Genomic DNA, 15259 nt, shown 5'->3' with positions numbered 1-15259 from the left:
AGACTTCCCCAAACCCAATAAAGAGCAGGACACAACATTTCTGTAACCTTTCTGGACAGTGGGGAAATACACAGTGGCTTTGCTGTCATGAACTGGGCTTTTTAACATGATCTTTCATTCCACAAACTAACAAACTAGTTAGTTAATGATATTCTATGGCCTTTGAAGTGACATGAGGTTACTACTATAACAGAAAAAGAATGGTGAATCTGATAAGAAACAGGATGCACCCAAACGATTCTGCAAATGTATCAAATTTAGCATCCATTCCTCAGTCACAGCCTGTCCCTAAAAGTTCAGCAGATAATGCTTTTAACACACTAAATCTAACATTATTAAACATAGCCTCAGTCTCTTCTATCCAGTAGGGCCAGCAATGAATTTACCTCCTTCTTCTCTGACAAAATTTAGAAAATTAGAGAAGCAGTCAGTGCCTCCATACCAGTTATAAGATATGTGTTGTCCCTGTGTCCCCTTAAATTCAGTTCAAATATCATAACACAATTTTATCCGATCACCATAAAATCTTAGAGGACATCATACAACATCTGAAATCCTCCTCCTGCTGCCTTGATATTCTGCCAACAGGCCTTTTCAAAAATGTTTCTAATTGCATGGCCTCAGATCTTCTACAAATCGCCAACACATCTCTTCTCCAAGGTTTCTTCCCACAGGCCCTGAAAACTGCCGTCATCAAGCCACTCTGAAAAAAGAACAATCTAGACACCTCACTAATGAACAATTATAGGCCCATATCAAACCTACCGTTTTTGAGTGAAATCATTGAAAAAGCTGAACACTTCTTGGCACTAGACAACTGTTTTGATATCTTCCAGTCAAGATTTTGACCACACCACAGCACTGAGCCTGCTCTTGTTAAGGTCCTCAATGGCATCCACTTAAACACAGACAGTACCAGAATTTCAGTCTTAAGCCGTTTTCACATATGAACTCCGGACCAGAGAATCTGTTGCCCTTTCACACATGTAGCACACAACAGGAGATTATCAGTGTCAGACGCATTCTCACCTACTAGAAATATTCCATTTGGTTTAGGTGAGGAGTGGCACCTGTGTAAAGTGTGCAGCAGGCAGGACATGACGCAAAAAGTACGCTGCGGTTGTAATTCGGCATTTTTAAGCTTTTCACCAGAAATAAAATGACATTTATTTCACAAGAAATCACAGGGAGCCCTCTTTCCCATTAATGCTAGCTTCACAGCGGAGCATTCTGGCCCAGTCAAAACAATGCAGCTTAGCTGGACTGCTGCATTTATCCAGCACCAGATGCATGATAGATACGTCATCAACATGATGTGAATTCTCGAGAAAATGACCTGCTGTATTCCCACATGGGCTAAATCAGACATTATACGGAATTTGTTCTAGGGAGCTGGCAGAGTAAAGTCTGTTTAATGTCTGCTCCGACTGATTCGGACATTTGCGTTCACACATACAGCTCTTCCAGGTAATGTCCGGATAACTTCAGGGTTGCATTGCATGTGTGAAAGGGGCTTTAGTATAACTGGATCTCAGTGCTGCATTCGGCACGGTCGACCACACCATATAACTCAGCCTGTCCTCACAAGAAAAACAACAGTATAGGTCTAAAATTCAATATAATATATAAGGTGACTTGATAAGACGATTTTGCCTTGTTAGAATGAGGCAGGTTGGATGGATGGCTAAATAGATAGTGGACTTTGCTCCAAGAGACCCCTGTTCTCAACTGCGAGTTCCCATTCCCAACTGTGAGTGTCATGTTTCCAACTGCGAGTCAGGACATTTTTTTAAAAACTGTTTTTAAAAACGGAGTTCCCCAAGGCTCCATTCTGGGGCCTTTTCTGTTCAACATCTATATGCTCCCACTGGCTCAGATTATGGAAAACAACAAAAGATGTTACCATAATTATGCAGATGACACACAGATTAACATAACCATTTCACCTGGGCGCAATAAGCGCTGAGTAAGTGCATTGAACAAATCAATGATTGGATGTACCAGGATTTTCTTCAGTTAAACAAAGACAAAACTGTAGTAATTGTTTTCGGAGCCAAAGAAGAACGATTGAAAGTCAGCACCCAGCTTCAATCAATAATGTTAAAAGCCATAAACCAAGCCAGAAATCAAAAAATCTATCAGACAGCTACAGTTGATTCAGAATGCTGCTGCTTGAGTCCTCACAAAGACCAGGAAAGTGGATCATGTCACTCTAGTTCTCATATCTTCACATTGGCTTTCTGTCTGTCAAAGCATTGATTTAAAATACTGCTGTTGGTTTATAAAGCACTGAATTGTTTAAGGCCAAAATTAATTTCTGATCTGCTGCTACGTTATGAACCCTCCAGACCTCTCAGGTCATCTGGGACAGGTCTGCTTTCTGTCCCCAGAGTCAAAACTAAACATGGAGAAGCATCGTTCAGTGTTTTATGCACCTCATAATTGGAACAAACTCCCAGAAAACTGCAGGTCTGCTGCAACTCTCACTTCTATTCAAGTCTTCAATTCAAGGCTGAAGACTTTTCTGTTTGCTGCTGCCTTTTATTAAATCAAATCTGAGGCTTTTCATTCATTTCTTGCAATGCACTTTAACTTTTATTCTCATATTTTATCTGTCTTATTCTATTTTAGCTTATTTTTATTTTCTATTCTCTTAACCCTTTAATAACTATTTTAATTGTATTTAAATGTCCTTTCATAATGTGTTTATGTCTTAATGCTTTTAATTTTTTATGTAAAGCTCTTTGAATTGCCTTGTTGTTGAAACATGCTATACAAATAAACTTGCCTTGCCTTACTCTAGGTAGTAAGCTAAAAAGCACCACCCTCAAAACTCTTTAATGCTGTGCATAGTTGCAGTTGCTAATCATGATTGAACAATAGCTGTTTGGGAGAAGGGATTAGCAAATGGTCCATTATTAAATTCCTAACAGGATCCAATGATTTGCCTCTGCTTGTCTTGTACTGCCATAGATACTGAACTACTTATGCACATGTATCCCATTATGGGAAGTTGAAAATAAATGAATGGTACAAGAAACATGCATTACAATCCTCAGTGGCTTGAGGGTAATGTTACATCAGGTCAGTCAGGTACAGGTACAACATCCTCATTATCACAGCAACCCCAGTCAGGATAGCCCATTAAGGATTTCACAGCCCACACGCAGTCAGGTTGAGTAGGCTGCTGACTGGTTTACAGGTTATGAATGAATCAATTATTCAGGAAGCCACCTCTTTAATATTGGCATCAACTCTGGTGTAATGGCTTAAGGAGGCTTTGCAGATGCAGCATATTTTGAAGGAGACCTGAGAAGTACATTAACAAGCTCACAGACAGTCAGACAGAGAAGGGAAAGGTTCACCTCTGCTGCATCATAGAGGATTTTAGGATTAAAGATTTATCGGGCAATGAATGTCCCACATCTGAATGAATAGGATTTTATGTGGTTTTTAACTGTGAGAAGTGTAATGAGCTTAAGTTTTCTAAGAACTGCGTGCTACTTTTGTGTTCTCCCCTATAGCCAACTCTCATGGCTGGTGGTACCAAAAAACAATTTCATCCAAGTTCTGAGAAATTCATGTCAGATTCTGCTTCTGCCCAATACAGCAGATGTGAATAGAGTTACTTTTGAGGTGCTCACAGCATTGAAAAATATGAAAAATTCAACAGTTATGCATCTTTCTCAAAACCGCATCCCTGTTAATCTTGATAATCCAGCAATAGCTTTCACTGGAACTACCTTCTACCGAAAACAGTCCCTATGGAACCTGGGACCAGAAACTGATGTTTCAAAACCTGTACAAAGAAACCCTAAACTGTCAGCATCTTTAATTAGTATTCTAAATTATGTCTCTTAATTAATATATAGTTTTATAGACATTAGGACATTACATTTTTTGCCCAACTAGTCCAGCTGTTACTTAAAGAATGAATGTCATACTCTTCTGATAAGAACCTAGTTATCTCAAATTAGTGACGCTTTTTAAAATTTCTGTTACGTAACTGCAAACCTATTCTTAGACAGCTGTTACCTTATGTACCCCAGTGTCCTCCTCATCTGTTCCTGACAGACTACAAAGTTACTGAGCTGTGATTTCTTCAGTTGGCTGTTAGTTGTGCTTTCCCAGCCAATGTATATGAAAAGAAGGCTCTCTAGCACCAAAACACAAAGGCCCACAGATGACAAGTGTAGTGATTAAGTCATTAGCTGCGTGAGTGGCGACATATGTCAGCAGGCCCAGTTTAGATGGATGGTGTCTCTTTGAAGAGAATATGATTTTGGATTGATAGTAAATCAATTTATATGGAAAGAGGCACTGATAGATTTGCATGTGCACGGAAACATGCACATACATTAACAGTCCCAAGAGCAGAAAAATACATATTATACACTGGAACTTATATTCATGTGCATAAGTGCATGTATATATGCATGCACATACACAAATGCACGTACACACAAACACGTAAATACATGCACAAACAGATGTGCTCGGTGTACTGTAGCCACATTAGTAATGGGACTGTGTTTGCTCCATAGGGAATGTGCCCTATGGCTACAACATCTGAGTGCTTGCATCTATATATGTAACTTCTGTACATATACTAGACATACACACACACATATAGTAACTCAAAAAAGTTAATGTTCTTACAAGCTCAGACACATACTAATAAGTATATCATTCCACAGATCACATAATATTATGCTACTTATTGTAGGTCATGAAAAGAGGCACTGAGGCAACACACAATCACTCTTTGTTCTTTAAATGCTTTGATGCTGGGTTCAGTTAGCCCCTTGCTGAATATGGGCTGAGGCTCAAATTGGAGTGCAAGGGTCAGTGCCAACAACTGTTAGCTTGGCAAGGTTTCACTTTGAGGTTTCATTATCAGAGCAGAAGGCAGACTCAGAGCCAACAGTTGTTGGAATAGGAGCCTGTGTAAAGGGAGATTTTTTGATTTCTGATGGGTAAAGGTTGATCATAATCATCAAGAGTGACTGATGCGTTTTTGCTTGTGTTGCTTTTGTGTGCCAGAATATATTTCACACTTTAGGAGAGATGCTGTAACACACAACTGATGTACAGCTATGCAGTGTGTGGTGTTGTACCAACACTATTAAAGCTGTGGAACACGTCTTGCTGTCAGAGCTGTGGATGTTGCTAATGTGCTGTCTTGCCAAAGATGCCAACAACAAAAATAACAAATTGGCTCACTTGGCTTGGGTACAAACAAACACAAAAACAAACTACAGAAGACAAAAAAACAGATTACAAGGAGAAATTAAAATATGGAATACATCTCAACTTTAGTTCATTTCTCACCTGTTCTGCCATTTGCTTGCTGAACTTATTTTATCTTGTTTTTTGATGCCCTCACCTCATTATCTGCCTCTTATATCTTCTCCTATTTGATTCCTCTCTTAATCTATTGTTTTTTTTCCAGTATTGGACAGATATTTACCTCTCATGGAACCCAGACAGCTACCCCGGGGTTCAGAACTTGCGCTTTCCTTCTAATCTGGTATGGGTCCCAGATATCCTCCTCTACAACAGGTAGTCTCACATCCTTTTACTCTACTCTGTTGCCTTGTCTTGTCTTGTTTTGTCTCATTTCGTATCCTCTCCTCTCCCACTTCATACTGTACTACCCCAGTCATTGCTTTCTTTCACCAGGTACTTGTGAGTTGATTTTAAAATTTTAACGATTAACCTACTTTTATACATCTGGTCTGGCCCTTAGCTACAGCACAGATCTCTAAATACCATATGAGGCATTAAACATCCTGGCATCTTTAGCTTAAGCATTGATGGCCTTTGCTACCAGGGCCCTCAGGCAAATAACCCACTGAGGAGCAGGAGGGAGAAAAAAAAAACTTTTTACTCAGCTCTCATCGAAATGAAATGAGGTGATTTTAAAAGGTTGACTTAACAGTGAAAGAAGTAAAGCAAAAAAAAAAATCAAAACATTCACCAAAATGGAATTCAGTCAGACACTTGCAGCATGGGACTATGCATTTATAGCAAATGTTTAAACACTTAGATGTGGTGAAAATGACTCTGCTCTTTGTGGGAGCTCTCAAATAATCAGTGCAGCGATAAGAATTTTGTTGAGAGAGATAATCCCTCTAAAGAACACACACAAATTTAAGTCTACAGCAAGTGAAATCAACAACATCAAAAATATAGTGCATAGGGATGACATTAGGGTGGTAGAGTTATATGTAGCTGCGGTAGCAAACGGCACTAGCATCAGTAGAGAGAATGTCAGGTTGTAATGGTGGCGCTGTACACCTGCATGAATATGATTGGACATGATTAGTCAGCTGTTAGTCACACTGGTAAAGGAGCCATGAATGAAACAGCTGTGCTCTTCCTAAACTAACATTAAGGTTCACTGGTATAACAGAAATCTTATGAACTAGTTCACACAGAAAATTATCTAAAATATTTTATAATGTCACATCAGTTCTTGGTTTTCAGGAATTAAAGTGTCAATTTTTGTTTTATCATATTTGGGTAATTTCACTGTACAAGTTTAATCTCTTCTCCACAGGCCCAAAGAGTTCCTCTACTTTTGTACTGACAGAGCCATTTATTATTTTGCAATACTGCATTTAAAAGTCATCCACATAGTGAAGTTTTATGCTCATGAATATGACATAGTATTACATATTATTATTAAAATTACAATTATGGAACTTCACTTTTGCTGGTAATTATCAGTGGCTACTGGCTACTAGCATGATCAGCCCTGTGGTTAATCAGCTCATGTTCTCATTACATCTAATTCTTCATACTCTCTGTTCATATTTTTGTTCTTTGCTTTTCTCATCTGCTTTCTTCTCTTCTCCTCTTCTATTTACACCAATTTATTTTCTGTAATACATGGACAAATACTCTAGATTGCCTGGGCTCTGTTTATCCAATAACACAGCAGATAGAAAAAAATCCCCAGATGAAATTTCACCCTTGGTTACAGCTTCATTTAATGAGATAATTGAGCCAATTCCCACTGGGAGAACATAAACCATAACTCCTAGGGGGCTTTGCATATGTTGCCTGCAACTGGCAATAGGAGTGTGCCTGCTGAAAACATGGCGTCAAATGGCTGGAAATGTCAACAGAAAAGCTGCTGTGAAATACTTATAATGCAAATACTAATGATGCATCTACCTTGGGAAGAATAACCATAATCTACAGTATATTAAATGTATGTAATATTTATCCTGTAATTTATATGAAATATTACTTTTATTCTTTTCTTTATGTCTTCTATTTGAGACGTCATCAAATAATTTCATTTTATTAAAGAGCTGGTTCACTCTTATATCAAACTGTCGCAGTGGAAACAGTAATCTGGCTGAGCTCATTTCTATTCATACTTTGGTCAAAGAATGAGACTTTTATATTGGTTTCTTTGATTCATAAGTCAGTCGAACAGAACCTCTTTTCTATTCACCCTGCTTGGCCATCATCTCAGCTTTCTTCTTGGTTTGGATAGAGGTGACGCGTCTTTGCCTGTTCTGTCAATGCTTGGCAAGATTGCAGACATAGAAAGCCTTTAGGTTGCTAGGTTTTTCTGAGATTGATATTCAGAATGTGTTCTGGACCTGCCCGCTGTCTCAGAACTCTTCAAAGACCTGCCAGTGACTGACTTGATGATTTTCCACAGTCCTTTGTGTTTCAGGCTTTTGTGCAAATTAAAAGAATACGTGTGACGTCAGTTTTGTCCTTAAACACAAGCTGCTTTTAGATGTTTATTACAGAGGGCTGCCTAGAAACAAATAACATCCAGAACATTTACATTCTTGCTAAACAGCTGTGGCATAAAGAAAAAAACAAAACAAGAAATGTGCCTCTATGTGGTACATCTACATGACTTTGTCTGGCATACAAGAGCAAAACAGGTCTTATTCTTGCTCATTTTGCTGAAAGGCTATTAAAGAATTGCCACTACGGAACACTAGGTCCTCCCTAGGTCAAGTAGGAGGGGAAGACTGTCAAAAAAGAGAAGTGGAAGGGTGTGAGTGATGCAAATGTAGCGTGACAACCTGTGAAAAAATGTCTTTTTTTATATAAAAGTGCTTACCTTGCGCAAAAATTTGCTGTTTCCGTCTTGATATTCCTTTGGCTCTGGAGGATTGCATTATTCGTTTTCAGACCTGCAATGCAAAGATAAATTCAGGTAATGCAGTATCAGTAAAACAAAATCAGATGCTGTACAGTCAGGGTATCGCAATGGCATTCTATGCAGTTATAGTACCATAGCAAATAAAGTGATGGAAGACAGTTCTCACTTGAAACCACCCACTAAATGTAAAACATATTAATCTGGAAGGGAATTCTAAAGTGGTGTTTGGTGCTTCTGTTTATGTAACTGAAACAGTTTATTTATAGTGTTGCTGACTGTGAAAAGCACTGGGGGAGAAAGGTTATGTGATTGTTGACCATTATTATACTGTCAAGCGCCAAGAGAGGGTATTTAACAGGGGCATAAGATGTTTTTAATGCATCAGTCCTTCTCAGCATACTTAGAATCAAACACTATCTCTGACACACACACACAAAGGCACACAAACACACACAAAAAATCACACTTGTAATGGGGGAAAGACAACACGATACAAGCTGAAGTTGATTGATGGTACTGCTTGTCAGCACTACCATCAAGGTGATTGAGGATTCTTTTATGGAAGATTTCCAGCTTGGCCGGAGTTGCGTGTGTGAAGGAGAGAGAGGAGAGAGAGGGGGGAGAGGTTTCACTATCTAACAGGGATGATACAGAACATTAAGCAGCTTACGGTGGGGATCAGCGATCACTAACGATAACGACACTGTAGTCCTGACACAGACCCAGATTGAAACTGACATTCTTTATGCATGCAGTATAAATTATGAGTGAGTGAAATCATTTATTTCTATTTTTATGAAGCAAGAAAGCAAGCAAGAAAAGTGATTAAATCTATGAGATAAGATGAACTTTTACTGATCCTCGTCAGGAAATTAGATCAGATGCAAAACTCCCACAGGGACAAATACAGTCTAGGAAATACAAACATTGTATATAAAGTAAAAAAAAAGTAAACTACAAAGGAATATTTCAGCTATTTACAAACTAACAACAGCATTTGGGGAACTTTTCAGTCACCTTATGTAAGAGAAACACTGACATCAGTCAGTATTTGGATTTTCCCAGAACAAAAACCCCTCTGAGAAACACTACCTTGTTGTGACTGTGAGAGCTGTGTTTGCTGGGGCAACAGCACGTTGGCAAATTGGTCCCAGTCTCAGGGTTGGACCAGACCAAGAGCAACTAAATATGTCAGTACACTGTTAAAGATTTTTCTGTCAAAAAACAGTAAAGAAACTGGCATCAGGGTTGCCATTAATTTACTGTAAAATTAACACTGTCTTGCTGTTGCTGAAATTAACAGTTTGTTGCTGTTTTTATAAATACAGCATACAACTGTTATTTCCTACGTTTACAGTTAAATACTCCCAAAACGATTGCAGTTTATTACTGTTAATTTGCACTTTTTTCACAAGAGGTAAAATTAGAGATTTTTACTGTAAACTGCAATATGTACGACATACTACTCAACACACTATTGTGTAACTGACTACTAACAGTGAGTACTACAGTAAATTTTGTTGAATTTTTTTAATATTTTTTTCCAAACCTTGTGACTTGATATAATTACTCATGGACAGTATTTACAACAGTGAATAACCATTTGAATTGTAACTTATAATTGTAAGACAAACAAATTCAAGGTGTTACTTTCAATCCATGTTTCACTTTATTAACATTGTAAATGAAGATGCTAAACATTTGTACAAAATTAGAAAGTAATAGAAAAAACAAAGCATGGCGCTCATTCAGGTAATTAAAATTGCATTTCAGTTATTTAAAAGTAAATACTTTAACAAGTAGTGCAGTCTGTCTGAACATTGTACACAAATGAAGACATCAAACATTATGAATATATTAACATGCTCTTCTAATGCAAGCTGTAATTGTCTAAGTTAAGTGTGTATTCATAAGGGGTTTTAGTGAGTGAATAACAGAGAATGACCGAGTGAGTGTCAGTCTCAGTCACTATGAGTGCATGACTGAGTGAATGCGTTGGTCAGTGAATGAGTGAATGAGTGAGTGAGTGAGTAAATGAAAAGTGTGGCTAAGAGACTGATTGTGTGTTATACAGGTCATATATATAAAGTACATATATATATATATATATATATATATATACACATATACATAAAAACCTGTCTTTCTCATTGCACTCGTACGTGGTCAGCTACTTGAGAATTTGTACCACGGCTGTTATGGAGTCACTGTCCTCTAACGTTTGATTGTCTTGTAAGTCACTTCGGATAAAAGTGTCTGCCAAATGACAAAACAAAAATGGATATTGAAAAATGTAAGATAGTATGCATGATTTTTCATGCTCTCTTTTTTCATTCTTCACACAGCTACTTCCATCACTTTTTATGTGTACAACAGAGTGCAACACCAAGGATGTCTCTAAGGAGAGGCTGTCCAAACAGTGCAACGTTTTCCCTAATTTGTATGACTCATTGCGTCTCGCTGCTCTCTATGACAGCACGATTTTCGCCGTGCTTTCAAATGCGATTATTTGGAATAGGTAGAAAGACGGTTGCCTTCAGACGTTGTTTGACAAAACGTTGTACAAACTTGTTTGTTTCAAGTGTACCCTGGCCTTACAAGCAATCTTGCCAGGCCTGGGAGCTTGTGGGTGTTTTAATATGGACCCACCACTCACAAGGTTAGGTGTAGGGATCTGGTGCTTTGTCAGTTATGCAGTAAATGAAGGTGGGGGACCTGGTGTGCTAACATCTCGCTATGAAAACTGACTCTAGGGATGTAGAATGTCACTTCTCTCTGTGGGGAAGGAGCTGCAGGTAGTACAGGAGGTAGAAAAGTACTCAAGCCTCCGGCTGAGAGCTGCTATGTTGGAGTTTTCTCTGGAGATCAAGAGGATCGACTCTATGTGACTGTATGCTGCGGATAGGAAAGCTCTGACTGTTGTTTATGCCTGTGCAGCGTACAGCAGTTAAAAGTATCAAGCCTGTTGAAGTCTCTGGGTGGAGATCTGGGGAGATCTGCAGAGATCTTCAATGCTCATGTGTGCAAAGGTAGTGGAACCTGGAGGGGGGGATCGGGAGCAACAGCCTACTTGATCTGAACAAAGTAGGTGTTTTGTCATAAGACTTTTGTGATAGTCATGCTCTGTCCATAACACACACATTGTTTGAGCATAAGGGAGTTTGTACCTGGTACTACAACCCCTTTGGCCTAAGATCAGTGATCAACTCATTTCATTTGTAGATAATGTGCATAGATATGCATGTTCATGTATTCACTACACCATATGCAGTATAAATCGGTTTATTCGGTCCACAGCAGGGTAGTCTCACAGCCTTTGCATCATCTAAGTTAGTTACAACTGTATGGACATGAGTGGTTGCACAGACTGACTGGTGGAGGATCTAAACAGTAGACAGACATCTAACTGATAGACAGATGTATGTTCTGTATGTTCTCTTGTCAGCACAGCAACAAACCTAAACCCATTTCAGATGAATAATACAGGAACCATTTGTTCTGTCCCAAGCATGACTCTAAATATTTCACCATCTGATACAGACACTCAGGAAGCTAGAAACCAAAGGTACAGAGTTTTCTGCTTTCATTGTGTTTCTTATGTAAATAATGAAAGCCATCTTTCTGTTGAGCTGCTTTCTTGACATGTACAGTGAGTTTGACTTGTTGTGAGTCTAGACTGTATAATGCTGCCTTTCCTGACATGGGCAGCATATTTTGATGAAGATGTTTTAACACGTATTGTAACAATGTTTACAGGAACTAAATGCAAATGCAGGTGGTGCATTAAGCCAGAGGATATTGAAGCAATAAATTCTGTACTGTATGAGAGGAAAGGTCATTTGCCTAAAACCTTCTTCTGGAGGTTTGTTGATTTCTGTAGCAGCACAATTCCTTCCCTTTTTATAGCATATTATTTCACTTCCACCTCTGATTTTCTTTTTACTTTCTCTTCATCCTTCTGTTAACATTTATTGCTATGCAAGATAATAGCACGTTTTTTTTTTTTGCTTTTAATGTAACGGATGACACCAAAGAAAAAAAAGTTTAAACTGTGGAAGAATCTCATTGCAGGCAAAAGGACTTCATTGGGATTCAACACCTTTATCATGCCCTTATCTTTCCCATGTGGCATATGACCTTTTCAAAACATGTTCTACTTACTCAGTGATCTGATTAAGATCTGATTAAGATGGGGAAATCCTGTGATGCTCATATGTGCTTGCTATACATTGTTTAACCATGGCAAAAAAAAAAAGAAAAATCATTTTTTGAACCTTAATTTAAAAGAATCCCTTTTAATGTATATTCAACCCATCCTGCATTAGTGTTTTGATAGATGGTTTTCAGAATGAGAAACTGAAACCACGTAATTTCAAATGCTAATGCTACGCAGGTAATTTATATGTAAGGTAGATCTAATCCAAATACCATTACAAGGCTAAATGCTAATTTAGCTCATTTATTCTAGGCAATGGATAAGAGTGATTACGGCCAAAATGTTGTCACAGCCTCTTTGTTTTTCCCTCTCTGCTAAGCAAAAAGAGTGATTAGATTTAGATTATTGATGTCACACCTATAAATCTGTTATGGGTAAAGCCTTGTCCCGCTATATGTCTTCTGGGCTCCGTCCCAGTGCACTTTGCTAAAAATTTATGTTCCACCTGTCCAACAAAAAGCCTTCAGGAAGAGTTTAGGCGTATCACTTGCTCTCTCCCCCTGCTTCTAGTCTCCACCTGTAGGTAGTAGAAATGTACTAATGGACAATAATAGATGATGGTATGAGTCAGGCTGTTTTGTTTGGCTTTGGATGAGCTCTCATTCATTGTTCAAAATGAGACGCATTCATTGTACCTCATTTAGTGTATCCATGGGGGCACAGTGTACCGGAAAGTATGAATAAATATTATACTTGTTATGAATAAATGAATAATATATAAACATTGCGTTATCATCACAGGGAGCATTTTTACTGCTTCGTTGCTTCTGCCATGGAGGTTGTTTTCAGACATGTACATTTTTGTGTCTGTTTGTCTGTTCCACTATTCAGCATTATAGCACAAAATGTGTTCCACAGATTTAAATGAAGTTAGGATAGGTAAATAACCATACTTTACTGGATTCCCTGGTTTATAAGCCTAGGTTTTCTGCTTGATTATTGGGTTGGGTTTTTTTTGTCTTACTTTGTAATTGGTTGCCAAATTCTTTTGGTAGCCTTAATATTACCAGACAGGGTTTTGTATCCCAAAAAATCATGTCCGCCACAAGACAATCAGTGTTTATTGTCTATTATAATGTGTATTCTGATGTAGATGTGGATTTAGATACAGGTGTATTTTAAAAAAAACAACTAAACATTTTATGTCATCAACACAACAAATTTAGAGGACTTGTAGCCTAGGTGGAAGGATGTGCTCTCTGAAAGTACTTAATTGAATACAGCTCTTGGGACCCATAAAAAAAATTCCCTTAGCCAGGATGAAATTTTTAATATTTCTGTTATGCCTCTTATGACTGCAGTCAGCGCCTAGAGATACATTTATATCTAGCCAAAAAGAGTTCTCAACATTTGTAATTTAGCTGTTCTCAGATATGAGTCCTCTGTTTTTACTCTCTGAAGTAAGAACTCAAATATTCTAATTTTCCCAGGGATAATTTTTATACTTGTGTGAAATGTGTAATTTTCTGATTATGATGTCTGTGCTTTGGTAACTGAGGGCACATAATCCGCGTCTGTCTGAAGGACGTCTCGATGGCGTGTTTGTTTAAGATAATCGGTAAAATTAAACTCTGTCAGTCTGTCTGTCTGGATCTACTCTAATCCCCCTCGCCTCTTCCTCTCTCTCTGTCACCTTCATTCTCGCCTGCTGTTGATTATCTGAGTTTCTCTCTCTGCACTTAACTCTCATTCAACCTCTGGCCCTTTCCTCTGCTTTCTAGCTTTTTCTTTAAAACCCTTCATATTTTTTTTATTTTTTGGGCTTTATCTTAAAATGCTCATTTGCTGATTTTATATTATTATTATATCCAACCCTTCTTCTGTCCCTGTAGTGCTGATGAGAGGTTTGATGCAACGTTCCATACAAATGTGTTGGTCAATGCTTCAGGATCCTGCCAGTACATCCCGCCAGGTGAGACATTCCAGATATTCTCTCTTTCACTGTGGCACATATTATTTTCCATTGTTAACCTCATCTATTAACACTATAGTATTATTAGTATACACTATTATCATCATATATAGCTGTTGTTACAGTATCTTCACCATCATCATCATCCTCCACAATCACATAACTCACTGGCTGTAACTTCCACCTTCCACGCATGGTTTCAGTGATTTTCAGTTAACTGCATGGCCCAAATATGGTTGAAAAATTGGTGGTTTAGACATACATTTCTATAGCATTTCAACTACTGTATTACAATATTTGGCTTATAGGTATTGAAATGCTTTTGAAAAATAGTAAAACATAGCAGTTCACTATGTCCTATACTCTCTAAACTTTTCTACCAAATGTAGCTGGGTTTCAACCAAGATGTCTTGTGCCTGCAAATCACCAAAGCCATGTCAAACTGGGCTGTGTTTTATTATGGCACTAGAAGGGTCATTTTAAAAATACATTTAAGTAACTTAATAACAATAAAATTACTTTTTAGTTTTAAAAATATCTTTCCTCAACACCTGTCTCCAGGCATCCTGAAGAGTACCTGCTACATCGATGTACGGTGGTTCCCATTCGATGTGCAGAAGTGTGACCTGAAGTTTGGCTCCTGGACTCACAATGGCTGGTTGCTGGACCTCCAGATGATGGACGTTGACATCTCTACCTACATACCCAATGGGGAGTGGGACCTCGTAGGTAAGAAGAAAGGCATACCTGCTGACAGAAACAGTTTTGAGCATGCTGTTTATTACAGTGAATACTACAGTAACAGTCTTGTCAGTCACAAAATATAAACCTATGTTTGAGAGATATGCTGGAGCAACAAACTGGAAGTTCCTGCAGGGAATTTTAAAGACTGACAGACTCTGAAAAAGACAGACAGGCACTTTTAACATTAGGTAGGCCCTTTATGTCATATTCCATGGAGTTAGACAACCAGTCAGTGTCAAACAGTTCT

At 38.2% G+C, this 15259-nt stretch overlaps 1 protein-coding gene and 1 long non-coding RNA gene across 2 annotated transcripts in view; one reads left to right on the top strand and one right to left on the bottom strand.

Moving 5' to 3' along the window:
* The window catches only part of chrna8 (cholinergic receptor, nicotinic, alpha 8), a 46405-nt gene that overhangs the window by 20891 nt on the left and 10255 nt on the right, over window positions 1-15259 (top strand). Inside the window, exons 4-6 of the mRNA XM_042436189.1 lie at window positions 5453-5562; window positions 14189-14268; window positions 14830-14997. Coding sequence (XP_042292123.1) covers window positions 5453-5562; window positions 14189-14268; window positions 14830-14997 — 358 coding nt within the window. The remainder of the gene's footprint in view (window positions 1-5452; window positions 5563-14188; window positions 14269-14829; window positions 14998-15259) is intronic.
* LOC121913566 lies at window positions 7792-14929 on the bottom strand. Its single transcript, XR_006100325.1, has 3 exons — window positions 14846-14929; window positions 8099-8171; window positions 7792-8006 (listed from the first exon to the last, which is right to left on the bottom strand). It is a non-coding gene; the product is annotated as an uncharacterized LOC121913566 (long non-coding RNA).

The sequence above is a fragment of the Thunnus maccoyii genome, chromosome 2 (genome assembly GCF_910596095.1).
Source record: "Thunnus maccoyii chromosome 2, fThuMac1.1, whole genome shotgun sequence".
Taxonomy (NCBI): Eukaryota; Metazoa; Chordata; class Actinopteri; order Scombriformes; family Scombridae; genus Thunnus; species Thunnus maccoyii.
Note: the sequence above shows the minus strand (reverse complement) of the source record. Positions and strands in the feature narration are given on the sequence as shown.